At 46.4% G+C, this 27,178-nt stretch overlaps 2 protein-coding genes across 2 annotated transcripts in view; both read left to right on the top strand.

The window, feature by feature from the left end:
* The window catches only part of LOC123727355 (RNA-binding motif, single-stranded-interacting protein 3), a 74,813-nt gene that overhangs the window by 28,080 nt on the left and 19,555 nt on the right, over positions 1 to 27,178 (top strand). Inside the window, exons 6-8 of the mRNA XM_082968527.1 lie at positions 7,721 to 7,764; positions 13,286 to 13,379; positions 17,791 to 17,841. Of these exons, the coding sequence (XP_082824653.1) occupies positions 7,721 to 7,764; positions 13,286 to 13,379; positions 17,791 to 17,841 (189 nt within the window). The remainder of the gene's footprint in view (positions 1 to 7,720; positions 7,765 to 13,285; positions 13,380 to 17,790; positions 17,842 to 27,178) is intronic.
* Positions 24,793 to 27,126, top strand: LOC106597425 (zinc-binding protein A33). The gene has a single exon (XM_014188620.3). The coding sequence runs from the start codon at positions 25,002 to 25,004 to the stop codon at positions 26,460 to 26,462; it is 1,461 nt and encodes a 486-aa protein (XP_014044095.2). The 5' UTR covers positions 24,793 to 25,001; the 3' UTR covers positions 26,463 to 27,126.

A 27,178-nucleotide genomic window follows, 5' to 3' on the forward strand; every position in this document is an offset into this window, starting at 1 on the left:
ATAACCATGGAACAGAGATGGAGAGGTGAAATGCAACCTTATCATACCCATACCATAACCTTATCATACCCATACCATAACCATGGACCAGAGATGGAGAGGTGAAATGCAACCTTATCATACCCATACCATAACCTTATCATACCCATACCATAACCATACCATAACCATGGACCAGAGATGGAGAGGTGAAATGCAACCTTATCATACCCATACCATAACCTTATCATACCCATACCATAACCATACCATAACCATGGACCAGAGATGGAGAGGTGAAATACAACCTTATCATACCCATACCATAACCATACCATAACCATACCATAACCATGGACCAGAGATGGAGAGGTGACATGCAACCTTATCATACCCATACCATAACCATACCATAACCATACCATAACCATGGACCAGAGATGGAGAGGTGACATGCAACCTTATCATACCCATACCATAACCATACCATAACCATGGACCAGAGATGGAGAGGTGACATACAACCTTATCATACCCATACCATAACCTTATCATACCCATACCATAACCATACCATAACCATGGACCAGAGATGGAGAGGTGAAATACAACCTTATCATACCCATACCATAACCATACCATAACCATGGACCAGAGATGGAGAGGTGAAATACAACCTTATCATACCCATACCATAACCTTATCATACCCATACCATAACCATACCATAACCATGGACCAGAGATGGAGAGGTGACATGCAACCTTATCATACCCATACCATAACCTTATCATACCCATACCATAACCATGGACCAGAGATGGAGAGGTGAAATACAACCTTATCATACCCATACCATAACCTTATCATACCCATACCATAACCATACCATAACCATGGACCAGAGATGGAGACGTGAAATACAACCTTATCATACCCATACCATAACCTTATCATACCCATACCATAACCATACCATAACCATGGACCAGAGATGGAGAGGTGAAATACAACCTTATCATACCCATACCATAACCTTATCATACCCATACCATAACCATACCATAACCATGGACCAGAGATGGAGAGGTGAAATACAACCTTATCATACCCATACCATAACCATACCATAACCATGGACCAGAGATGGAGAGGTGAAATACAACCTTATCATACCCATACCATAACCTTATCATACCCATACCATAACCATACCATAACCATGGACCAGAGATGGAGAGGTGACATGCAACCTTATCATACCCATACCATAACCTTATCATACCCATACCATAACCATGGACCAGAGATGGAGAGGTGAAATACAACCTTATCATACCCATACCATAACCTTATCATACCCATACCATAACCATACCATAACCATGGACCAGAGATGGAGAGGTGAAATGCAACCTTATCATACCCATACCATAACCATACCATAACCATGGACCAGAGATGGAGAGGTGAAATGCAACCTTATCATACCCATACCATAACCTTATCATAACCATACCATAACCATGGACCAGAGATGGAGAGGTGAAATGCAACCTTATCATAACCATACCATACCCATACCATAACCATGGACCAGAGATGGAGAGGTGAAATACAACCTTATCATACCCATACCATAACCTTATCATACCCATACCATAACCATACCATAACCATGGACCAGAGATGGAGAGGTGAAATACAACCTTATCATACCCATACCATAACCTTATCATACCCATACCATAACCATACCATAACCATGGACCAGAGATGGAGAGGTGAAATACAACCTTATCATACCCATACCATAACCTTATCATACCCATACCATAACCATACCATAACCATGGACCAGAGATGGAGAGGTGAAATACAACCTTATCATACCCATACCATAACCTTATCATACCCATACCATAACCATACCATAACCATGGACCAGAGATGGAGAGGTGAAATGCAACCTTATCATACCCATACCATAACCATACCATAACCATGGACCAGAGATGGAGAGGTGAAATGCAACCTTATCATACCCATACCATAACCTTATCATAACCATACCATAACCATGGACCAGAGATGGAGAGGTGAAATGCAACCTTATCATAACCATACCATACCCATACCATAACCATGGACCAGAGATGGAGAGGTGAAATACAACCTTATCATACCCATACCATAACCTTATCATACCCATACCATAACCATACCATAACCATGGACCAGAGATGGAGAGGTGAAATACAACCTTATCATACCCATACCATAACCTTATCATACCCATACCATAACCATACCATAACCATGGACCAGAGATGGAGAGGTGAAATACAACCTTATCATACCCATACCATAACCTTATCATACCCATACCATAACCATACCATAACCATGGACCAGAGATGGAGAGGTGAAATACAACCTTATCGTACCCATACCATAACCATGGACCAGAGATGGAGAGGTGAAATACAACCTTATCATAACCATACCATACCCATACCATAACCATGGACCAGAGATGGAGAGGTGAAATACAACCTTATCATACCCATACCATAACCTTATCATACCCATACCATAACCATACCATAACCATGGACCAGAGATGGAGAGGTGAAATACAACCTTATCATACCCATACCATAACCTTATCATACCCATACCATAACCATACCATAACCATGGACCAGAGATGGAGAGGTGAAATACAACCTTATCATACCCATACCATAACCTTATCATACCCATACCATAACCATACCATAACCATGGACCAGAGATGGAGAGGTGAAATGCAACCTTATCATACCCATACCATAACCTTATCATACCCATACCATAACCATACCATAACCATGGACCAGAGATGGAGAGGTGAAATGCAACCTTATCATACCCATACCATAACCTTATCATACCCATACCATAACCTTATCATACCCATACCATAACCTTATCATACCCATACCATAACCTTATCATACCCATACCATAACCATACCATAACCATGGACCAGAGATGGAGAGGTGAAATGCAACCTTATCATACCCATACCATAACCTTATCATACCCATACCATAACCTTATCATACCCATACCATAACCTTATCATACCCATACCATAACCTTATCATACCCATACCATAACCATACCATAACCATGGACCAGAGATGGAGAGGTGAAATGCAACCTTATCATACCCATACCATAACCTTATCATACCCATACCATAACCATACCATAACCATGGACCAGAGATGGAGAGGTGAAATACAACCTTATCATACCCATACCATAACCATGGACCAGAGATGGAGAGGTGAAATACAACCTTATAATAACCATACCATAACCTTATCATACCCATACCATAACCATACCATAACCATGGACCAGAGATGGAGAGGTGAAATACAACCTTATAATAACCATACCATAACCATACCATAACCATGGACCAGAGATGGAGAGGTGAAATGCAACCTTATCATACCCATACCATAACCTTATCATACCCATACCATAACCATACCATAACCATGGACCAGAGATGGAGAGGTGACATGCAACCTTATCATACCCATACCATAACCTTATCATACCCATACCATAACCATACCATAACCATGGACCAGAGATGGAGAGGTGAAATGCAACCTTATCATACCCATACCATAACCTTATCATACCCATACCATACCCATACCATAACCATGGACCAGAGATGGAGAGGTGAAATACAACCTTATCATACCCATACCATAACCTTATCATACCCATACCATAACCATGGACCAGAGATGGAGAGGTGAAATACAACCTTATCATAACCATACCATAACCTTATCATACCCATACCATAACCTTATCATAACCATACCACAACCATGGACCAGAGATGGAGAGGTGAAATGCAACCTTATCATACCCATACCATAACCTTATCATACCCATACCATAACCATACCATAACCATGGACCAGAGATGGAGATGTGAAATACAACCTTATCATAACCATACCATAACCTTATCATACCCATACCATAACCATACCATAACCATGGACCAGAGATGGAGAGGTGACATGCAACCTTATCATAACCATACCATAACCTTATCATAACCATACCATAACCATGGACCAGAGATGGAGAGGTGAAATGCAACCTTATCATACCCATACCATAACCTTATCATACCCATACCATAACCTTATCATACCCATACCATAACCTTATCATACCCATACCATAACCTTATCATAACCATACCATAACCTTATCATACCCATACCATAACCTTATCATAACCATACCATAACCTTATCATACCCATACCATAACCTTATCATACCATAACCTTATCATAACCCTACCATAACCTTATCATAACCCTACCATAACCTTATCATACCCATTCCATAACCTTATCATAACCATACCATAACATTATCATACCCATACCATAACCTTATCATAACCCTACCATAACCTTATCATACCCATACCATAACCTTATCATACCCATACCATAACCTTATCATAACCCTACCATAACCTTATCATAACCATACCATAACATTATCATACCCATACCATAACCTTATCATAACCATACCATAACCATACCATAACCTTATCATACCCATACCATAACCTTATCATAACCCTACCATAACCTTATCATAACCATACCATAACCTTACCATCAAATCAAATCAAATTTATTTATATAGCCCTTCGTACATCAGCTGATATTCTCAAAGTGCTGTACAGAAACCCAGCCTAAAACCCCAAACAGCAAGCAAAGCATGTGAAAGAAGCACGGTGGCTAGGAAAAACTCCCTAGGAAAAACTCCCTAGAAAGGCCAAAAACCTAGGAAGAAACCTAGAGAGGAACCAGGCTATGAGGGGTGGCCAGTCCTCTTCTGGCTGTGCAGGGTGGATATTATAACAGAACATGGTCAAGATGTTAAAATGTTAAAATGTTCATAAATGACCAGCATGGTCAAATAATAATAATCATAGTAGTTGTCGAGGGTGCAACAAGCACGTCCGGTGAACAGGTCAGGGTTCCATAGCCGCAGGCAGAACAGTTGAAACTGGAGCAGCAGCACGGCCAGGTGGACTGGGGACAGCAAGGAGTCATCATACCAGGTAGTCCTGAGGCATGGTCCTAGGGCTCAGGTCCTCCGAGAGAAAGACAGAAAGAGGGAAAGAGAGAATTAGAGAGAGCATGTTTAAATACACACAGGACACCGGATAAGACAAGAGAAATACTCCAGATGTAACAGACTGACCCTAGCCCCCCGACACATAAACTACTGCAGCATAAATACTGGAGGCTGAGACAGGAGGGATCAGAAGACACTGTGGCCCCATCCGATGATACCCCTGGACAGGGCCAAACAGGCAGGATATAACCCCACCCACTTTGCCAAAGCACAGCCCCCACACCACTAGAGGGATGTCTCCAACCACCAACTTACCGTCCTAAGACAAGGCCGAGTATAGCCCACAACGATCTCCGCCATGGCACAACCCAAGGGGGGGGGGGCCAACCCAGACAGGAAGACCACGTCAGTGACTCAACCCACTCAAGTGACGCACCCCTCCCATGGACGGCATGGAAGAACACCAGTAGGCCAGTGACTCAGCCCCTGTAAAAGGGTTAGAGGCAGAGAATCCCAGTGGAAAGAGGGGAACCGGCAAGGCAGAGACAGCAAGGGCGGTTCGTTGCTCCAGCCTTTCCGTTCACCTTCAAACTCCTGGGCCAGACTATACTTAATCATAGGACCTACTGAAGAGATAAGTCTTCAGTAAAGACTTAAAGGTTGAGACTGAGTCTGCGTCTCTCACATTGGTAGGCAGACCATTCCATAAAAATGGAGGTCTATAGGAAAAAGCCCTACCTCCAGCCGTTTGCTTAGAAATTCTAGGGACAATTAGGAGGCCTGCGTCTTGTGACCGTAGCGTACGTGTAGGTATGTACGGCAGGACCAAATCGGAAAGATAGGTAGGAGCAAGCCCATGTAATGCTTTGTAGGTAACCATAACCATACCATAACCTTATCATAACCCTACCGTAACCTTATCATAACCATACCATAACCTTATCATAACCCTACCGTAACCTTATCATAACCATACCATAACCTTATCATAACCCTACCGTAACCTTATCATAACCATACCATAACCTTATCATAAACCTACCATAACCTTATCATAACCATACCATAACCTTATCATAACCATACCATAACCTTATCATAACCCTACCGTAACCTTATCATAACATACCATAACCTTATCATAACCCTACCGTAACCTTATCATAACCATACCATAACCTTATCATAACCCTACCGTAACCTTATCATAACCATACCATAACCTTATCATAACCCTACCGTAACCTTATCATAACCATACCATCACACTCTTTCAACATTTATCAGCATCCTCTTTGCTCCGATTCAAATGAGGTGCAACACACTGCAACAATGTGAAAGATGAAACAACAGCATCCACAACAATAACAGGATGCAAAGCTGCAGTCTGTTCATGTTGAAGTTCTCTGTCTCTACCTTCTCCTCTCCTTACCCCAATGTGCCTGGCCCTCCTCCTCCTCCCTCCTCCTCCTCCTCCTCCTCTCTGGGCAGTACCAGGCTGGCATGACGTACCAGCCAGGGAATTCTCCCTCTGCCCCCCCATCCAATAGAGGACAAAACAATATGAGTCAGTGTTCATTCATTTAGCCAGCTTAGTGTTGTCAACATGAGATACAACTCCTGTAACTCTGTAAATACCATACAGCTCCTGTAACTCTGTAAATACCATACAGCTCCTGTAACTCTATAAATACCATACAGCTCCTGTAACTCTGTAAATACCATACAGCTCCTGTAACTCTATAAATACCATACAGCTTCTGTAACTCTGTAAATACCATACAGCTCCTGTAACTCTATAAATACCATACAGCTCCTGTAACTCTATAAATACCATGCAGCTCCTGTAACTCTATAAATACCATACAGCTCCTGTAACTCTGTAAATACCATACAGCTCCTGTAACTCTGTAAATACCATACAGCTCCTGTAACTCTGTAAATACCATACAGCTCCTGTAACTCTGTAAATACCATACAGCTCCTGTAACTCTGTAAATACCATACAGCTCCTGTAACTCTATAAATACCATACAGCTCCTGTAACTCTGTAAATACCATACAGCTCCTGTAACTCTATAAATACCATACAGCTCCTGTAACTCTGTAAATACCATACAGCTCCTGTAACTCTGTAAATACCATACAGCTCCTGTAACTCTATAAATACCATACAGCTCCTGTAACTCTGTAAATACCATACAGCTCCTGTAACTCTATAAATACCATACAGCTCCTGTAACTCTGTAAATACCATACAGCTCCTGTAACTCTGTAAATACCATACAGCTCCTGTAACTCTGTAAATACCATACAGCTCCTGTAACTCTATAAATACCATACAGCTCCTGTAACTCTATAAATACCATACAGCTCCTGCAGTATCAGATCAACAGCTGTGTTGTCACAACAGTAGAGCTCTCAGCGGTCATACATCAATGTGTGGGAGACACATAGTGACAATCTATTGTTCTGTATTAATGGTTCTCACAGTCCTTTGTTTGTTTTTTTGATGAACTATCAATAACTGTTTCTCTTTCCTTTCAGAGTGGCATGACGTTGACATATGATCCCACTGCAATGCATAATGGGTAAGAACTTCCTGTTGTTTAACTTGTTTGTCACTTATATTTCTCCTCCATGTTTTGAAATGCTCCTGGTCCCCCCCCCCCCCCCCCAAAACATTCACACAGTTTCACACGTCTACATCAGTGTCCTCCTCATACACTCTGTCACAGTCTAAACAGACAGGAAGTGGATGTCTGTGTCAGTTACACTGCAGCTGTAAGACTTTCATCAGATCAGCGTTCTGTTCCCATGCTGAATGAGATGTGCATGGTTAAGGGAAATCACATCCCTCTGCTAGTCTGTATACCTGGCATGTGTCCCAAATGGCACCCAATTATGTTATAGTGCACTACATTTGACCAGGGCCCATAGGGAATAGGGTGCCATTTGGGACACAACCCAGCTCTGTTTTCCTGCCGGGGCTGCCAGCAGAACTGCCTGTCTGACTGTGATCCACAATCTCTCCTGGGAATCTCTCTCTCTCCCAATCCATTTATCTCTCTCTCTGGTTCTCTATCTCTCTTTTTATCTCTCTTTTATCTCTCTCTTTATCTCTCTCTTTATCTCTCTCTCTTCCTACTCTCTCTCTCCCAATCTGTCTGTCTGTCTGTCTGTCTGTCTGTCTGTCTGTCTGTCTGTCTGTCTGTCTGTCTGTCTGTCTGTCTGTCTGTCTGTCTGTCTGTCTGTCTGTCTGTCTGTCTGTCTGTCTCTCTGTCTGTCTGTCTGTCTGTCTGGTGTTTATTTAACCTCTGTATTGTCCTTAACCTCTTCAAGGTTATAAAACAGAGTTCCAGAGAGACTATTAAATTAAATTAGTATGAAACGCTAAATCCACTAATTAGAGGAGAAGAAAGCGAGGGATGGAGTGTAGGAGAAGAGAGAGGGAGGGGATGGAGTGTAGGAGAAGAGAGAGGGAGGGGATGGAGTGTAGGAGAAGAGAGAGGGAGGGGATGGGGTGTAGGAGAAGAGAGAGGGAGGGGGTGGAGTGTAGGAGAAGAGAGAGGGGGGATGGGGTGTAGGAGAAGAGAGAGGGAGGGAGGGGGTGTAGGAGAAGAGAGAGGGAGGGGATGGGGTGTAGGAGAAGAGAGAGGGGGGATGGGGTGGGGTGTAGGAGAAGAGAGAGGGGGGATGGGGTGTAGGAGAAGAGAGAGGGGGGATGGGGTGTAGGAGAAGAGAGAGGGAGGGAGGGGGTGTAGGAGAAGAGAGAGGGAGGGGATGGGGTGTAGGAGAAGAGAGAGGGGGGATGGGGTGTAGGAGAAGAGAGAGGGAGGGGATGGAGTGTAGGAGAAGAGAGAGAGAGGGGATGGGGTGTAGGAGAAGAGAGAGGGAGGGGATGGAGTGTAGGAGAAGAGAGAGAGAGGGAGGGGGTGGGGTGTAGGAGAAGAGAGAGGGGGGATGGGGTGTAGGAGAAGAGAGAGGGAGGGGATGGTGTGTAGGAGAAGAGAGAGGGGGGATGGGGTGTAGGAGAAGAGAGAGGGAGGGGGTGGGGTGTAGGAGAAGAGAGAGGGAGGGGTGGAGTGTAGGAGAAGAGAGAGGGAGGGGATGGGGTGTAGGAGAAGAGAGAGGGAGGGGATGGGGTGTAGGAGAAGAGAGAGGGAGGGGATGGAGTGTAGGAGAAGAGAGAGGGAGGGGATGGGGTGTAGGAGAAGAGAGAGGGAGGGGGTGGAGTGTAGGAGAAGAGAGAGGGAGGGGATGGGGTGTAGGAGAAGAGAGAGGGAGGGGATGGGGTGTAGGAGAAGAGAGAGGGAGGGGGTGGAGTGTAGGAGAAGAGAGAGGGAGGGGATGGGGTGTAGGAGAAGAGAGAGGGGGGATGGGGTGTAGGAGAAGAGAGAGGGAGGGGGTGGAGTGTAGGAGAAGATAGAGGGAGGGGATGGGGTGTAGGAGAAGAGAGAGGGAGGGGGTGGAGTGTAGGAGAAGAGAGAGGGAGGGGATGGGGTGTAGGAGAAGAGAGAGGGGGGATGGGGTGTAGGAGAAGAGAGAGGGGGGATGGGGTGGGGTGTAGGAGAAGAGAGAGGGGGGATGGAGTGTAGGAGAAGAGAGAGGGAGGGGATGGTGTGTAGGAGAAGAGAGAGGGAGGGGATGGGGTGTAGGAGAAGAGAGAGAGAGGGGGATGGGGTGTAGGAGAAGAGAGAGGGAGGGGATGGTGTGTAGGAGAAGAGAGAGGGAGGGGATGGTGTGTAGGAGAAGAGAGAGGGAGGGGATGGGGTGTAGGAGAAGAGAGAGAGAGGGGGATGGGGTGTAGGAGAAGAGAGAGGGAGGGGATGGGGTGTAGGAGAAGAGAGAGAGAGGGGGGATGGGGTGTAGGAGAAGAGAGAGGGAGGGGATGGGGTGTAGGAGAAGAGAGAGGGAGGGGATGGGGTGTAGGAGAAGAGAGAGGGAGGGGATGGGGTGTAGGAGAAGAGAGAGGGAGGGGATGGGGTGTAGGAGAAGAGTAGAGGGTAGGGGATGGGGTGTAGGAGAAGAGAGAGGGAGGGGATGGAGTGTAGGAGAAGAGAGAGGGAGGGGATGGAGTGTAGGAGAAGATAGAGGGAGGGGATGGGGTGTAGGAGAAGAGAGAGGGGGGATGGGGTGTAGGAGAAGATAGAGGGAGGGGATGGGGTGTAGGAGAAGAGAGAGGGAGGGGATGGAGTGTAGGAGAAGAGAGAGGGAGGGGATGGAGTGAAGGAGAAGATAGAGGGAGGGGATGGGGTGTAGGAGAAGAGAGAGGGGGGATGGGGTGTAGGAGAAGAGAGAGAGGGAGGGGATGGGGTGTAGGAGAAGAGAGAGGGAGGGGATGGAGTGTAGGAGAAGAGAGAGGGGGGATGGGGTGTAGGAGAAGAGAGAGAGGGAGGGGATGGGGTGTAGGAGAAGAGAGAGGGAGGGGATGGAGTGTAGGAGAAGATAGAGGGAGGGGATGGGGTGGGGTGTAGGAGAAGAGAGAGGGGGGATGGGGTGTAGGAGAAGAGAGAGAGGGAGGGGTGGGGTGTAGGAGAAGAGAGAGGGAGGGGATGAAGTGTAGGAGAAGAGAGAGGGAGGGGATGGAGTGTAGGAGAAGAGAGAGGGAGGGGATGGGGTGTAGGAGAGAGAGAGGGAGGGGATGGGGTGGGGTGTAGGAGAAGAGAGAGGGGGGATGGAGTGTAGGAGAAGAGAGAGGGATGGGGTGGGGTGTAGGAGAAGAGAGAGGGAGGGGATGGAGTGTAGGAGAAGAGAGAGGGAGGGGATGGAGTGTAGGAGAAGAGAGGGGAGGGGATGGGGTGTAGGAGAAGAGAGAGGGAGGGGATGGAGTGTAGGAGAAGAGAGAGGGGGGATGGGGTGTAGGAGAAGAGAGAGGGGGGATGGGGTGTAGGAGAAGAGAGAGGGAGGGGATGGAGTGAGGTCAGGAGGAGGGCAGCGAGAGAAAACAGAAAGTAGAAAAGGAGGAAATAATTGATTACAGTTTGTTTTCTACAAGCTCATGGAAAGTTGGTTTTGGGTCCGATGAGAAACTGATTTTATTGGAGATGTTTACTACATCACAGCCTCTCTCAGACTCACTCGTTTATCAGGGTGACAACACACACACACACACACACACACACACACACACACACACACACACACACACACACACACACACACACACACACACACACACACACACACACACACACACACACACACACACACACACACACACACAGAGCTAAAGTGCCTGAGGTCCCAGCTAAATCATTGTGTATTTTTGAGACAGACAGACAGACAGACAGACAGACAGACAGACAGACAGACAGACAGACAGACAGACAGACAGACAGACAGACAGACAGACAGACAGACAGACAGACAGACAGACAGACAGACAGACAGACAGACAGACAGACAGACAGACAGACAGACAGACAGACAGACAGACAGACAGACAGACAGACAGACAGACAGACAGACAGACAGACAGACAGACAGACAGACAGACAGACAGACAGACAGACAGACAGAGTAATACTCTGTGTCCAGTTAGATGTGTTTCATTGTTTAATGGCTGAAACGATGCTATTGACAGCTGGCTGTAGCCACTAACAGCCTCAACAAATAACCTGTGAGCTTTCTGTCCTCTCCAGCTTCACTTTCTATACATATTACCATTAATATACAATATCTCACACAGAGAGGTGTATTGAATAACCCTGGAACAGTCATCTCTCTCACTTTCTATTCATTTAGAACTGGTCATATTTCTCTCTCTCACACACACACACACACACACACACACACACACACACACACACACACACACACACACACACACACACACACACACACACACACACACTAGAACCTGGATGAAATATGTCCTCTCTGGGTACACAATGATAAATAATACACACACTTAGAGTTTCACTGTTTATGCGAAGCGCAATGCAGAGAACGCCGGGAGAAAAAAAACATCCTTTAATTACCATAGTGAATTATTGTAATGTTTGTTTATCTGTCAATTAATCCCATAAGGGATCGGCTGGCGACTTGACATTGAGTAGTCACTGTGGAATAGAAACAGAATGAAACCACTAAGGACGTACTTCCACTTCCCCCACACACACACACACACACACACACACACACACACACACACACACACACACACACACACACACACACACACACACACACACACACACACACACACACACACACACAGTTGAACTTGTGTGTGTGAGGGGAACCAGATGTTGAGTCTGGGGTAACTCTAAGACAGGGTCATCTATCAGTCAGTCCATGGTGGGACACACTGGGCAGAGCCAATCTGTCACTGTTACTAGGGGTTGTTCTGCTCTTAGAGTGACATTATGAAGTTTAACCCTCTCTCCTCTCTCCCTTCTTCCTGTGTCTCCTTCTCTACTGTTCCCTATTCCTCTCTCCTCTCTCCTCCCTCCCTTCTTCCTGTGTCTCCTTCTCTACTGTCCCCTATTCCTCTCTCCTCTCTCCTTTCCTCCCTCCCTTCTTCCTGTGTCTCCTTCTCTACTGTCCCCTCTTCCTCTCTCCTCTCTCCCTTCTTCCTGTGTCTCCTTCTCTACTGTCCCCTCTTCCTCTCTCCTCTCTCCCTTCTTCCTGTGTCTCCTTCTCTACTGTCCCCTCTTCCTCTCTCCTCTCTCCCTTCTTCCTGTGTCTCCTTCTCTACTGTCCCCTATTCCTCTCTCCTTTCCTCCCTCCCTTCTTCCTGTGTCTCCTTCTCTACTGTCCCCTATTCCTCTCTCCTCTCTCCTCCCTCCCTTCTTCCTGTGTCTCCTTCTCTACTGTCCCCTATTCCTCTCTCCTCCCTCCCTTCTTCCTGTGTCTCCTTCTCTACTGTCCCCTCTTCCTCTCTCCTCTCTCCTTCCCTCCCTTCTTCCTGTGTCTCCTTCTCTACTGTCCCCTCTTCTCCTCTTTCCCCCCTCTCCCTTCTTCCTGTGTCTCCTTCTCTACTGTCCCCTCTTCCTCTCTCCTCTCTCCTTCCCTCCCTTCTTCCTGTGTCTCCTTCTCTACTGTCCCCTCTTCTCCTCTTTCCCCCCTCTCCCTTCCTCTCTTTCTGTCTCACCTTCTCTCCTGAAGGTTCTACTCCTCTCCATACATCTCTACCAATAGGATGATAGCACAGACATCCATCACTCCCTTTGTTGCTGCCTCACCCGTCTCCACGTACCAGGTGAGTGGTGGGGGGGGGGGGGGGGGGGGGGATGGGGGGGATGTTGTGTCTATGTGGAGGTGGGAGATGGAGTGTTAGGCATGTCTTAGTACACACACTCTCAAATAAGACATATTGACTCTTCTATACACAGACCCCACATCTCCCCCTTCTCTCTGTCTCTCTCTCTCTCGTTCTCTCTCTCTCTCTCGCTCTCTCTCTCTCTCTCTCTCGTTCTCTCTCTCTCTCGTTCTCTCGTTCTCTCTCTCGTTCTCTCTGTCTCTCTCTCTCTCGTTCTCTCTCTATCTATTGTATTGGGGATACTGCAGTAGTATTATATTGGGGGAGATGAAAGCAGTGATTCTGGTCCAGAAGGATGAGTCTTTAATGATGAAACTGCTGCATAGATGATGTAATTATACAGCAATATAACAATATAACTCTCTAAGTCTTTCATATTCTACTGTAAATATAAAGCAATATAACAATATAACTCTGTCTTTCATATTCTACTGTAAATATAAAGCAATATAACAATATAACTCTCTAAGGCGTTCATGTTATACTGTAATTACAAAGCAATATAACAGTATAGCTCTCTAAGGCGTTCATGTTATACTGTAATTACAAAGCAATATAACAGTATAGCTCTCTAAGGCGTTCATATTCTACTGTAATTACAAAGCAATATAACAGTATAGCTCTCTAAGGCGTTCATATTCTACTGTAATTACAAAGCAATATAACAGTATAGCTCTCTAAGGCGTTCATGTTATACTGTAATTACAAAGCAATATAACAGTATAGCTCTCTAAGGCGTTCATATTCTACTGTAATTACAAAGCAATATAACAGTATAGCTCTCTAAGGCTTTCATATTCTACTGTAATTACAAAGCAATATAACAGTATAACTCTCTAAGGCGTTCATATTCTACTGTAATTACAAAGCAATATAACAGTATAGCTCTCTATGGCGTTCATATTCTACTGTAATTACAAAGCAATATAACAGTATAGCTCTCTAAGGCGTTCATGTTATACTGTAATTATAGAGCAATATAGTCTCATTTCACTGTACTATTATATAGGAGATGGGTGGCTGGGGATAGGAGAGGAGAGGAGAGGGGGAGAATGGGAAATTAGGGGATGGAGGGACAATATGGGACAGAGGACAGGGGGATGGAGGGATAGAGGGATGGAGGGTGTAATCAGAGGACAGGAGGAATGGATGGAGGGATAGAGGGATGGAGGGTGTAATCCGAGGACAGGAGGAATGGATGGAGGGATAGAGGGATGGAGGGTGTAATCCGAGTACAGGAGGAATGGAGGAATGGAGGGATAGAGGGATAGAGGGTGTAATCAGAGGGATAGAGGGTGTAATCGGAGGGATGGAGTGATGGAGGGATAGAGGGATAGAGGGATGGATGGATAGAGGGATGGAGGGATAGAGGGATGGAAGGATAGAGGGATGGAGGGATGGATGGATAGAGGGATGGAGGGATAGAGGGATAGAGGGATGGAAGGATAGAGGGATGGAGGGATGGAGGGATAGAGGGATAGAGGGATGGAAGGATAGAGGGATAGAGGGATAGAGGGTGTAATCGGAGGGATGGAGGGATGGAGGGATAGAGGGATAGAGGGATGGATGGATAGAGGGATGGATGGAAGGATGGAGGGATGGAGAGAGAGGGATGGAGGGATGGAGGGTTGGAGGGATGGAGGGATGGAGGAATAGAGGGATGGATGGATGGAGGGATGGATGGATGGAAGGATGGAGGGATGGAAGGATGGAGGGATTGAGTATGTAATCAGAGCACAGGAGGGATGGAGGGATAGAGGGATGGAGGGATAGAGGGATAGAGGGATGGAGGGATAGAGGGAGGGATGGATGGATGGATGGATGGATGGATGGATGGATGGAGGGATGGAAGGATGGAGTGATAGAAGGATGGAGGGATAGAGGGATAGAGGGATAGAGGGATAGAGGGATAGAGGGATGGAGGGATGGAGGGATGGAGGGATAGAAGGATGGAAGGATGGAGGGATGGAGGGATGGAGGAATGGAGGAATGGAGGGATGGAGGGATGGAGGGACGGAGTGATGGAGGGATGGAGGGATGGAACGATAGAGTATGTAATCAGAGTACTGGAGGGATGGAGGGATGGAGTATGTAATCAGAGTACAGGAGGGATGGAGGGATAGAGGGATGGAGGGATAGAGGGATAGAGGGATAGAGGGATGGATGGATAGAGGGATAGAGGAATAGAGGGATAGAGGGATGGAGGGATAGAGGGATAGAGGGATAGAGGGAAGGAGGGATGGAGGGATGGAGGGATGGAGGGATGGAGGGATAGAGGGATAGAGGGATGGAGGGATGGAAGGATAGAGTATGTAATCAGAGTACAGGAGGGATGGAGGGATGGAGTATGTAATCAGAGTACAGGAGGGATGGAGGGATGGAGGGATGGAGGGATAGAGGGATAGAGGGATAGAGGGATGGATGGATAGAGGGATAGAGGAATAGAGGGATAGAGGGATGGAGGGATAGAGGGATAGAGGGATAGAGGGAAGGAGGGATGGAGGGATGGAGGGATGGAGGGATAGAGGGATAGAGGGATGGAGGGATGGAAGGATAGAGTATGTAATCAGAGTACAGGAGGGATGGAGGGATAGAGGGATGGAGTATGTAATCAGAGTACAGGAGGGATGGAGGGATGGAGGGATAGAGGAATAGAGGGATGGAGGGATGGAAGGATGGAGGGATGGAGGGATAGAGGGGTGAGGGAGGGGATGGATGGATGGGCGAGGGATGGAGGGATGGAGGGATGGAGGGATGGAGGGATAGAGTGATAGAGGGATGGAAGGATGGAAGGATGGAAGGATAGAGTGAGAGAGTGATAGAGTGATAGAGGGATGGATGGATAGAGGGATGGAGGGTTAGAGGGATGGAGGGATGGAGGGATGGAGAGATGGAAGGATGGAGGGTTGGAGGGATGGAGGGATGGAGGGATGGATGGAGGGATCGAGGGATGGAGGGATGGACGGAAGGATGGAGTGACGGAGGGATAGAGGGATGGAGGGATGGAAGGATGGAGGGATGGAGTATGTAATCAAAGTACAGGAGGGATGGAGGGATAGAGGGATGGAGGGATGGAGTATGTAATCAAAGTACAGGAGGGATGGAGGGATGGAGGGATGGAGGGATGGAGTATGTAATCAGAGTACAGGAGGGATGGAGGGATAGAGGGTTAGAGGGATGGAGGGATGGAGGGATAGAGGGATAGAGGGATGGAGGGATGGATGGATAGAGGGATAGAGGGATAGAGGGATGGAGGGATGGAGGGATGGATGGATGGATGGATGGATGGAGGGATAGAGGGATGAAGGGATGGAGGGATGGAGTATGTAATCAGAGTACAGGAGGGATAGAGGGATAGAGGGTTAGAGGGATGGAGGGATGGAGGGATGGAGGGATAGAGGGATAGAGGGATGGAGGGATGGATGGATAGAGGGATAGAGGGATAGAGGGATGGAAGGATAGAGGGATAGAGGGATAGAGGGATGGAGGGATAGAGGGATAGAGGGATGGAGGGATGGAGGGATGGATGGATGGATGGATGGATGGAGAGAGAGGGATGGAGTGATGGAGGGATAGAGTGATGGTGGGATAGAGTGATAGAGTGATGGAGGGAGGGATGGAGGGATGGAGGGATAGAAGGATAGAGGTATAGAGGGATGGAAGGATAGAGGGATGGAAGGATAGAGGGATGGAGGGATGGAGTGATGGATGGAAGGATAGAGGGATGGAGGGATGGATGGATAGAGGGATGGAAGGATGGAGTGATAGAGGGATAGAGGGATAGAGGGATGGAGGGATGGATGGAAGGATAGAGGGATGGAGGGATGGATGGATAGAGGGATAGAGGGATAGAGTGATAGAGGGATGGAGGGATGGAGGGATGGAGGGATGGATGGAAGGATAGAGGGATGGATGGATAGAGGGATAGAGGGATGGAGGGATGGAAGGATGGAGTGATGGAGGGATAGAGGGATAGAGGGATGGAGGGATGGATGGAAGGATAGAGGGATGGAGGGATGGATGGATAGAGGGATGGATGGATAGAGGGATAGAGGGATGGAGGGAGGGATGGATGGAAGGATGGAAGGATAGAGGGATGGAGGGATGGAGGGATAGAGGGATAGAGGGATGGAGGGATGGAAGGATAGAGTATGTAATCAGAGTACAGGAGGGATGGAGGGATGGAGTATGTAATCAGAGTACAGGAGGGATAGAGGGATGGAGGGATGGAGGGATGGAGTATGTAATCAGAGTACAGGAGGGATGGAGGGATAGAGGGATGGAGGGATGGAGGGATGGAGGATGAAATCAGAGGAGTTGAGGTACCAACACCTAATATGTCTCTCCACAGGTCCAGAATCCATCCTGGATGCCTCATCAACAGTATGTTATGCAACCTACCGTAAGTACAACCCAGCCACTGCAATTGTGTGTGTGTGTGTGTGTGTGTGTGTGTGTGTGTGTGTGTGTGTGGTGTGTGGTGTGTGTGTGTGTGTGTGTGTGTGTGTGTGTCTGTGCGTGCGAGCGAGCGAGCGAGTCCGTGTTTGTATCTCTTGCATGTGTCTGCGTGCGAGGAATTACTTTATTTGTGTAGTGCTTTCAAAGCCCATTGGACAGTCCCTCACATATTTATCCTGAATGTGAGAACCTCAGAGGAGGAGAGCATGAGCTGTAGTACTGATGTAGTCAGCTGTAGTACTGATGTAGTCAGCTGTAGTACTGATGTAGTCAGCTGTAGTACTGATGTAGTCAACTGTAGTACTGATGTAGTCAGCTGTAGTACTGATGTAGTCAGCTGTAGTACTGATGTAGTCAGCTGTAGTACTGATGTAGTCAGCTGTAGTACTGATGTAGTACTGATGTAGTCAACTGTAGTACTGATGTAGTCAGCTGTAGTACTGATGTAGTCAGCTGTAGTACTGATGTAGTCAGCTGTAGTACTGATGTAGTCAGCTGTAGTACTGATGTAGTCAGCTGTGGTACTGATGTAGTCAGCTGTAGTACTGATGTAGTCAACTGTAGTACTGATGTAGTCAGCTGTAGTACTGATGTAGTCAACTGTAGTACTGATGTAGTCAGCTGTAGTACTGATGTAGTACTGATGTAGTCAGCTGTAGTACTGATGTAGTACTGATGTAGTCTGCTGTTGTACTGATGTAGTCTGCTGTAGTACTGATGTAGTCTGCTGTAGTACTGATGTAGTCAGCTGTAGTACTGATGTAGTACTGAGGTAGTCAGCTGTAGTACTGAGGTAGTCAGCTGTAGTACTGAGGTAGTCAGCTGTAGTACTGATGTAGTCAACTGTAGTACTGAGGTAGTCAGCTGTAGTACTGAGGTAGTCAGCTGTAGTACTGAGGTAGTCAGCTGTAGTACTGAGGTAGTCAGCTGTAGTACTGAGGTAGTCAGCGGTAGTACTGATGTAGTCAGCGGTAGTACTGATGTAGTCAGCGGTAGTACTGATGTAGTCAGCGGTAGTACTGAGGTAGTCAGCTGTAGTACTGATGTAGTACTGATGTAGTACTGATGTAGTTAGCGGTAGTACTGATGTAGTTAGCTGTAGTACTGAGGTAGTCAGCTGTAGTACTGATGTAGTACTGATGTAGTACTGATGTAGTACTGATGTAGTCGTGATGTAGTCATCGGTAGTACTGATGTAGTCATCGGTAGTACTGATGTAGTCATCGGTAGTACTGATGTAGTCAGCGGTAGTACTGATGTAGTCAGCTGTAGTACTGATTTAGTACTGATGTAGTAGTGATGTAGTCTGCTGTAGTACTGATGTAGTCAGCTGTAGTACTGATGTAGTCAGCATTCCAGTCTGCTATAACAGAACAGAGCAGCTGTGACCTGGAATCTGTCTGTCTGTAGCCCAGTCACAGTGAGGGGTTTGGGGCTAAGGTGGAGCAGGGAGGGGCTTGGGTGGAGCATGGGAACTGAACATGAACCCAACATGGAGGAATGGAACTGGACAGGGGAGATGAAGGATTGCAGCACAGGCGTATACTGGACTGCTTTATACAACAAAATCAACAATGAAAGCCTGCCCCCTACTGGTCAGAATGACAATTGCAGCCATAATGTGAGAGTTGAGAGAGAGAGAGAGAGAGAGAGAGAGAGAGAGAGAGAGAGAGAGAGAGAGAGAGAGAGAGAGAGAGAGAGAGAGAGAGAGAGAGAGAGAGAGAGAGAGAGAGAGAGAGAGAGAGAGAGAGAGAGAGAGAGAGAGAGGAGAGAGAGAGAGAGAGAGAGAGAGAGAGAGAGAGAGAGAGAGAGATCCAATCCCGAGCACTCTGGTCTGGGCCCTACAGGTCTGGTAGAGAGGGTCTGGGCCCTACAGGTCTGGTAGAGAGGGTCTGGGCCCTACAGGTCTGGTAGAGAGGGTCTGGGCCCTACAGGTCTGGTAGAGAGGGTCTGGGCCCTACAGGTCTGGTGGAGAGGGTCTGGGCCCTACAGGTCTGGTAGAGAGGGTCTGGTCCCTACAGGTCTGGTAGAGAGGGTCTGGGCCCTACAGGTCTGGTAGAGAGGGTCTGGTCCCTACAGGTCTGGTAGAGAGGGTCTGGGCCCTACAGGTCTGGTAGAGAGGGTCTGGGCCCTACAGGTCTGGTAGAGAGGGTCTGGGCCCTACAGGTCTGGTGGAGAGGGTCTGGGCCCTACAGGTCTGGTGGAGAGGGTCTGGGCCCTACAGGTCTGGTAGAGAGGGTCTGGGCCCTACAGGTCTGGTAGAGAGGGTCTGGTGGAGAGGGTCTGGGCCCTACAGGTCTGGTAGAGAGGGTCTGGGCCCTACAGGTCTGGTAGAGAGGGTCTGAGCTCTGTGTCTTGTCTGTCCCCTACACATCCCCGGCCCACTCACAGCAGTGCTACAGCTCACACACACTACACAGTACAGTAACTACATAGCACAGTATCTACACAGCACAGTATCTACATAACACAGTATCTACATAACACAGTATCTACATAGCGCAGTATCTACATAGCGCAGTATCTACATAGCGCAGTATCTACACAGCGCAGTACCTACACAGCGCAGTACCTACACAGCGCAGTACCTACACAACGCAGTATCTACACAGCGCAGTATCTACACAGCGCAGTATCTACACAGCGCAGTATCTACACAGCGCAGTATCTACATAACGCAGTACCTACATAACGCAGTATCTACATAGCGCAGTATCTACATAACGCAGTATCTACATAACACAGTATCTACATAACACAGTATCTACATAACACAGTACCTACATAACACAGTATCTACATAGCACAGTATCTACATAGCACAGTATCTACATAACACAGTATCTACATAACACAGTATCTACATAACACAGTACCTACATAACACAGTATCTACATAACACAGTATCTACATAACACAGTATCTACATAACACAGTACCTACATAACACAGTACCTACATAACACAGTACCTACATAACACAGTATCTACATAACACAGTATCTACATAACACAGTATCTACATAACACAGTACCTACATAATATGGGAAGGACACACACACCCAGAGGCCTGGAATCCAGACCAGCTCACACAGCCCATCATCCAATTAACACCCAGCTTCACAGAGCCTGAACCAAATTCCTTATTTGAATTGGCCAGAGGCAGAGTATTGAAGCTGGGGTCATTGTATCCTGTTAAGGGTCAGAGAGAGAGAGAGAAAGAGAGAGAGAGAAATAGAAGGAGAGAAAAATAAAGAGGGAAGTAGAATAGGTATGTAGAATGGAGGGAGTTGCAGAAATCTGTCTTCATGTCTCTAATTGATTTTCCTGAGCGGTGTTCGACATTTAAAGCCTTTTGTGTGAGGGAGATGATACTATTCTGTAAATGGGTTTTCAACTAAACCTTCTGTCAGATTGCTTGGCAGCCCACTAGATCTGGTCTATATCAGCCTGGGAAGAGGAACAGAGATCAGCCTGGTCTATATCAGCCTGGGAAGAGGAACAGAGATCAGCCTGGTCTATATCAGCCTGGGAAGAGGAACAGAGATCAGCCTGGTCTATATCAGCCTGGGAAGAGGAACAGAGATCAGCCTGGACTATATCAGCCTGGGAAGAGGAACAGAGAAGATCCCACTAGACCAGACCTGGACTATATCAGCCTGGGAAGAGGAACAGAGAAGATCCCACTAGACCAGACCTGGACTATATCAGCCTGGGAAGAGGAACAGAGAAGATCCCACTAGACCAGACCTGGACTATATCAGCCTGGGAAGAGGAACAGAGAAGATCCCACTAGACCAGACCTGGACTATATCAGCCTGGGAAGAGGAACAGAGAAGATCCCACTAGACCAGACCTGGACTATATCAGCCTGGGAAGAGGAACAGAGATCCCACTAGACCAGACCTGGACTATATCAGCCTGGGAAGAGGAACAGAGAAGATCCCACTAGACCAGACCTGGACTATATCAGCCTGGGAAGAGGAACAGAGAAGATCCCACTAGACCAGACCTGGTCTATATCAGCCTGGGAAGAGGAACAGAGATCCCACTAGACCAGACCTGGACTATATCAGCCTGGGAAGAGGAACAGAGAAGTAAAAAGAGAACACATTGTGTAGTAGCAAGTCTAAGCCTGTGAGCTGATCCCATAGACTGTGTCCCAAATGGAACCTTGTTCCCTATATACTGCCCCATAGGCTCTGGTCAAAAGTAGTGCACTATATAGGGAATAGTCTGCTACTTGGGAGGCAGACATAGTCTTGTCGCGGCGTAGTGAAATCCCTGCAAGAATAAAAAAAGGCAGAGAAAAGACATTGGAATTAAAATGGCAAAAATAGGGAGAGATAAAGAGGGAGAGAGAGAGAGAGAGAGAGAGAGAGAGAGAGAGAGAGAGAGAGAGAGAGAGAGAGAGAGAGAGAGAAAAAGGTGCTACTATGCAGCAGTAGCAGCATGCTACTTGGCACATCTAGTGTCCACTTACCTCAGTGTCTACCTCCTGCTGCTGTAACTGGTTTACATAGTTCACCTTGTTAAGACTTCCTTCAGCCACTATGATCCTGGCCTGCTGAGACTTCCTTCAGCCATTATGGTCCTGGCCTGCTGAGACTTCCTTCAGCCACTATGATCCTGGCCTGGTGAGACTTCCTTCAGCCACTAGGATCCTGGCGAGACTTCCTTCAGCCACTAGGATCCTGGCCTGATGAGACTTCCTCTGGTCTTGTCATGTGATCTTCCTCTGGTCTAGGTGTCATGTGATCTACCTCTGGTCTAGGTGTCATGTGATCTACCTCTGGTCTAGGTGTCATGTGATCTACCTCTGGTCTAGGTGTCATGTGATCTACCTCTGGTCTAGGTGTCATGTGATCTACCTCTGGTCTTGGTGTCATGTGATCTACCTCTGGTCTAGGTGTCATGTGATCTACCTCTGGTCTAGGTGTCATGTGATCTACCTCTGGTCTAGGTGTCATGTGATCTACCTCTGGTCTAGGTGTCATGTGATCTACCTCTGGTCTTGGTGTCATGTGATCTACCTCTGGTCTTGGTGTCATGTGATCTACCTCTGGTCTAGGTGTCATGTGATCTACCTTTGGTCTAGGTGTCATGTGATCTACCTCTGGTCTAGGTGTCATGTGATCTACCTCTGGTCTAGGTGTCATGTGGTCTACCTTTGGTCTAGGTGTCATGTGATCTACCTCTGGTCTAGGTGTCATGTGATCTACCTCTGGTCTAGGTGTCATGTGATCTACCTCTGGTCTAGGTGTCATGTGATCTACCTCTGGTCTAGGTGTCATGTGATCTACCTCTGGTCTAGGTGTCATGTGGTTTACCTCTGGTCTTGGTGTCATGTGATCTACCTCTGGTCTAGGTGTCATGTGATCTACCTCTGGTCTTGGTGTCATGTGATCTACCTCTGGTCTAGGTGTCATGTGATCTACCTCTGGTCTTGGTGTCATGTGATCTACCTCTGGTCTAGGTGTCATGTGATCTACCTCTGGTCTTAGTTAACACAGGTGCTGCTTCATTCTGAATCATCTCCTTCTGCTTCCTGTGTGTGTGTGTGTGTGTGTGTGTGTGTGTGTGTGTGTGTGTGTGTGTGTGTGTGTGTGTGTGTGTGTGTGTGTGTGTGTGTGTGTGGTAAATAGGTTTGATTCCAGACATCCTGAGAGCTTGTTCTTGTTAACAGTACAAAAAAAAAAAACATTAAATGCATGAAATGAAATGTATGCATTCACTACTGTAAGTCGCTCTGGATAAGAGCGTCTGCTAAATGACTAAAATGTAAATATAAATGTTAACTATCGGTACTTGACAGAAATAAACAGTACTGTGCCACTTCCAGCTCCCTACAGTTTCTATCCTTCTGGGGACCCTAACATGTATTTCCATTCAAAATCCTATTTTCCCTAACCTATAACCCTAAACCTAACCCTTAACCCTAAACCTAACCCTTAACCCTAAACCTAACCCTTAAAATAACCCTTCCCCTAACCTATACTAAACCTAACCCTAAACCTAACCCTTACCCTAACCTATAACCCTAAACCTAACCCATAACCCTAACCCTTACCCTAACCCTAAACCTAACCCTAAACCTAACCCTTACCCTAACCTATAACCCTAAACCTAACCCATAACCCTAACCCTTACCCTAACCCTAAACCTAACCCTAAACCTAACCCTTACCCTAACCCTTACCCTAACCCTTAACCCTAAACCTAACCCTTAAAATAACCCTTACCCTGACCTGTAACCCTGAACCTAACCACTAAACCCTTACCCTAACCGTAACCCTAACCCTAATCCAAACCCCTAAGTTTAAAATAGCCTTTCTCCTCATGGGGACGTATGAAATGGCCCCAGGAGAGAGCATATTTTCCTTGTTTTACCATACTTGTGGGGACTTTTGAGGATTTTCGATCCCAGTAAGGATAGGAGAACCAAGCCACCCAGCTTACTGTGGTGTCAACAGGGAGTTACTGTTTGTTGTTGTCACTAGTACCAACAGAGGTGTGATCACTCCCTGTATGTTTTGAGGGGCACTGACCGATACCATTAAAAAAACCTTTGTCATTATATGTAAAACCAGCTATTACATTCCAGTCATTCTCCTATAGTTACACCACTACACAAGTTCAACCAATCCTTTTTCCTGCATGATATAAAGGTTTCTTGATAACCCAAAATGTAAACGACCTCTCAAAATGTCATCGCTGATTGGCTGATCAGGGCTTTGTTGGCATCAAACTGAAACACACAACTTACCTGTCTAACCACTCTTGGTTGTCTGTAAACGCTGAGGGCAAGCTGAGTACAGCTCACTACTGTTACACGTTGAGCTCTACGGTGTTCCGCTCTAGCTGAATCCACAATGGGGTTTTTTTTGGGGGGGGGATTCATGTGGTAAGACAGAGAGATTTTAGAAGGACATATCGTTGTCAGAACTGTCATCTCCAAGTGCAGCTTCACCTTTTTTGGGGGGGAGGGGGGGGGGGGGATTTGGGACTGTATTTGAGTGGATTACTTTCCCTTGAAAAGTGGAAGCTGTGGAGAGTAAAGTACAGAAGCTGTTACAGAACAGGGAGAGGAGCGGTGTGAGATAATGGCATCCGGATCATCTCTACCAGAAGACAGATTCTCCTGTCCTATCTGCTGTGACATCTTCAAGGATCCTGTCATCCTGGCATGTGGCCACAGCTTCTGTAAAGTCTGTCAGCAGGAATACTGGGCGGATAAGAAACCTTGGAAATGTCCAGTTTGTAGGAGAAGATTTCCTATAGCTACGACTCAACCTCCTCGTAACCTGGCGTTAAATGACGCATGTGAAGCCTTCTTACAGGAGAGAAGCAAGAGAGCTTCAGTTGGGTCTGAGATACAGGAGGGGAGTCAGAGAGCTTCAGCTGAGTCTGAGGTGCTCTGCAGTCTGCACAGTGAGAAATTCAAACTCTTCTGTCTGAAGGATAAACAGCCTATCTGCTTGGTGTGTCGCGATTCAAAGGTACATAAATCTCATGACTGTGTCCCTGTAGATGAGGTTGTCCAGGAGCTTAAGGAGGAACTGCACACTGCCCTGAAGCCCTTACAGAAGAACCTAGAGCTCTTTAATGACATTAAACTAACCTGTGATAAAACAGCAGAACACATTCAAAGTCAGGTTCAGCACACAGAGAAACAGATTAACTACGAGTTTAAGAAGCTTCACCAGTTTCTACGAGATGAAGAGGCAGCCAGGATAGCAGCACTGAGGGAGGAAGAGGAGCAGAAGAGTCAGATGATGAAAAAGAAGATTGAAGAGATGAGCAGAAAGATATCATCACTTTCAGACGCAATCAGAACCATAGAGGAGGAGCTGAAAGCTGAAGACATCTCATTCCTGCAGAACTTCAAGACCACAAAGGAAAGATCCCAGTACTTACTGCTGTATCCACAGCTGGTCTCAGGAGCTCTGATAGACGAGGCCAAACACCTGGGAAACCTGCAGTTCAGAGTCTGGGAGAAGATGCAGGGGATCCTCAAATACACTCCTGTGATTCTGGACCCAAACACTGCACATCCCAGTCTCTCTCTGACTGATGATCTGACCAGTGTGAGAAGACCAGGCACATCCCAGCCGTTCGTTAACAACCCAGAGCGATTTATGAGGTACACAAATGTTCTTGGCTCTGAGGGGTTCAGCTCAGGAACACACAGCTGGGAGCTGGAGGTGGGGGACCATCCTGACTGGGTTTTGGGCGTGGCTAAAGAGTCCATTGACAGGAAGCGGGAGCGTGATGCAACACCAAAGAATGGAATGTGGTGTATATCGCAGCACAGTGGGACGTACATAGGAGGAGGAGGTGACATCATCGCTCTGAAGAGGAGACCCCAGAGGATCAGAGTGCAGCTGGACTACAACAGAGGGGAGGTGTCCTTCTACGACCCCAAACTCATGACACCTATCTACACTCTTAAAGTCAGATTCACTGAGAGACTGTTCCCATACTTTAATATTGGAAATGTGGCTAATGGCAACAACCCTGGTATTCAGATCTGCCAATCAAAAGGGTCTCTGAAAGTGAAGTAATCCCTGTGTGCATGTGCGCGTGTGCACGTGTGCGCATGCTTGTGCGTGTGAGTAAAACATGTGTCAGTTCAGTGGACATTATCAGGAGGTCATTTTGGGGGTTAAGATAATACACAAATCATTTCCAGAAACTACAGGACTGAAATATGCCTACGCTATGTGCTTCCCTTTAAATAATCAATTAAGGATACATTGTTTAAGAATCAATTAAGAATACATTGTTTAAGAATCAATTAAGAATACATTGTTTAAGAATCAATTAAGGATACATTGTTTAAGAATCAATTAAGAATACATTGTTTAAGAATCAATTAAGAATACATTGTTTAAGAATCAATTAAAAATACATTATTTAAGAATCAATTAAGAATACAGTGTTTAAGAATCAAATATGAATACATTCTTTAAGAATCAATTAAGAATACATTCTTTAAGAATAAATTAAGAATACATTCTTTAAGAATAAATTAAAAATGCATTATTTAAGAATCAATTGTTTAAGAATCAATTAAGAATACATTCTTTAAGAATCAATTATCCAGGGTGAATCATGGTTGTTATTCTTACAAGAGGAGTGTGCTGTATTGGGAAAAAACGCAATACAAAGTTTTATGTGAAAAACTATTTTTTCGGATAAAGAGAAACTTACTGTAAAACTGTCTAATCTAATGTGGTGACTACTTTGTGATCTGAATAAGAGTTCTGTCAGATCAGGC

The sequence above is a fragment of the Salmo salar genome, chromosome 02, assembly GCF_965601325.2.
Source record: "Salmo salar chromosome 02, fSalSal1, whole genome shotgun sequence".
NCBI lineage: Eukaryota > Metazoa > Chordata > Actinopteri > Salmoniformes > Salmonidae > Salmo > Salmo salar.

Coding starts and splice junctions, on each gene's coding strand:
- LOC106597425 (XM_014188620.3), top strand. CDS start 25,002: ATGGCATCCGGATCATCTCTACCAGAAGACAGATTCTCCTGTCCTATC.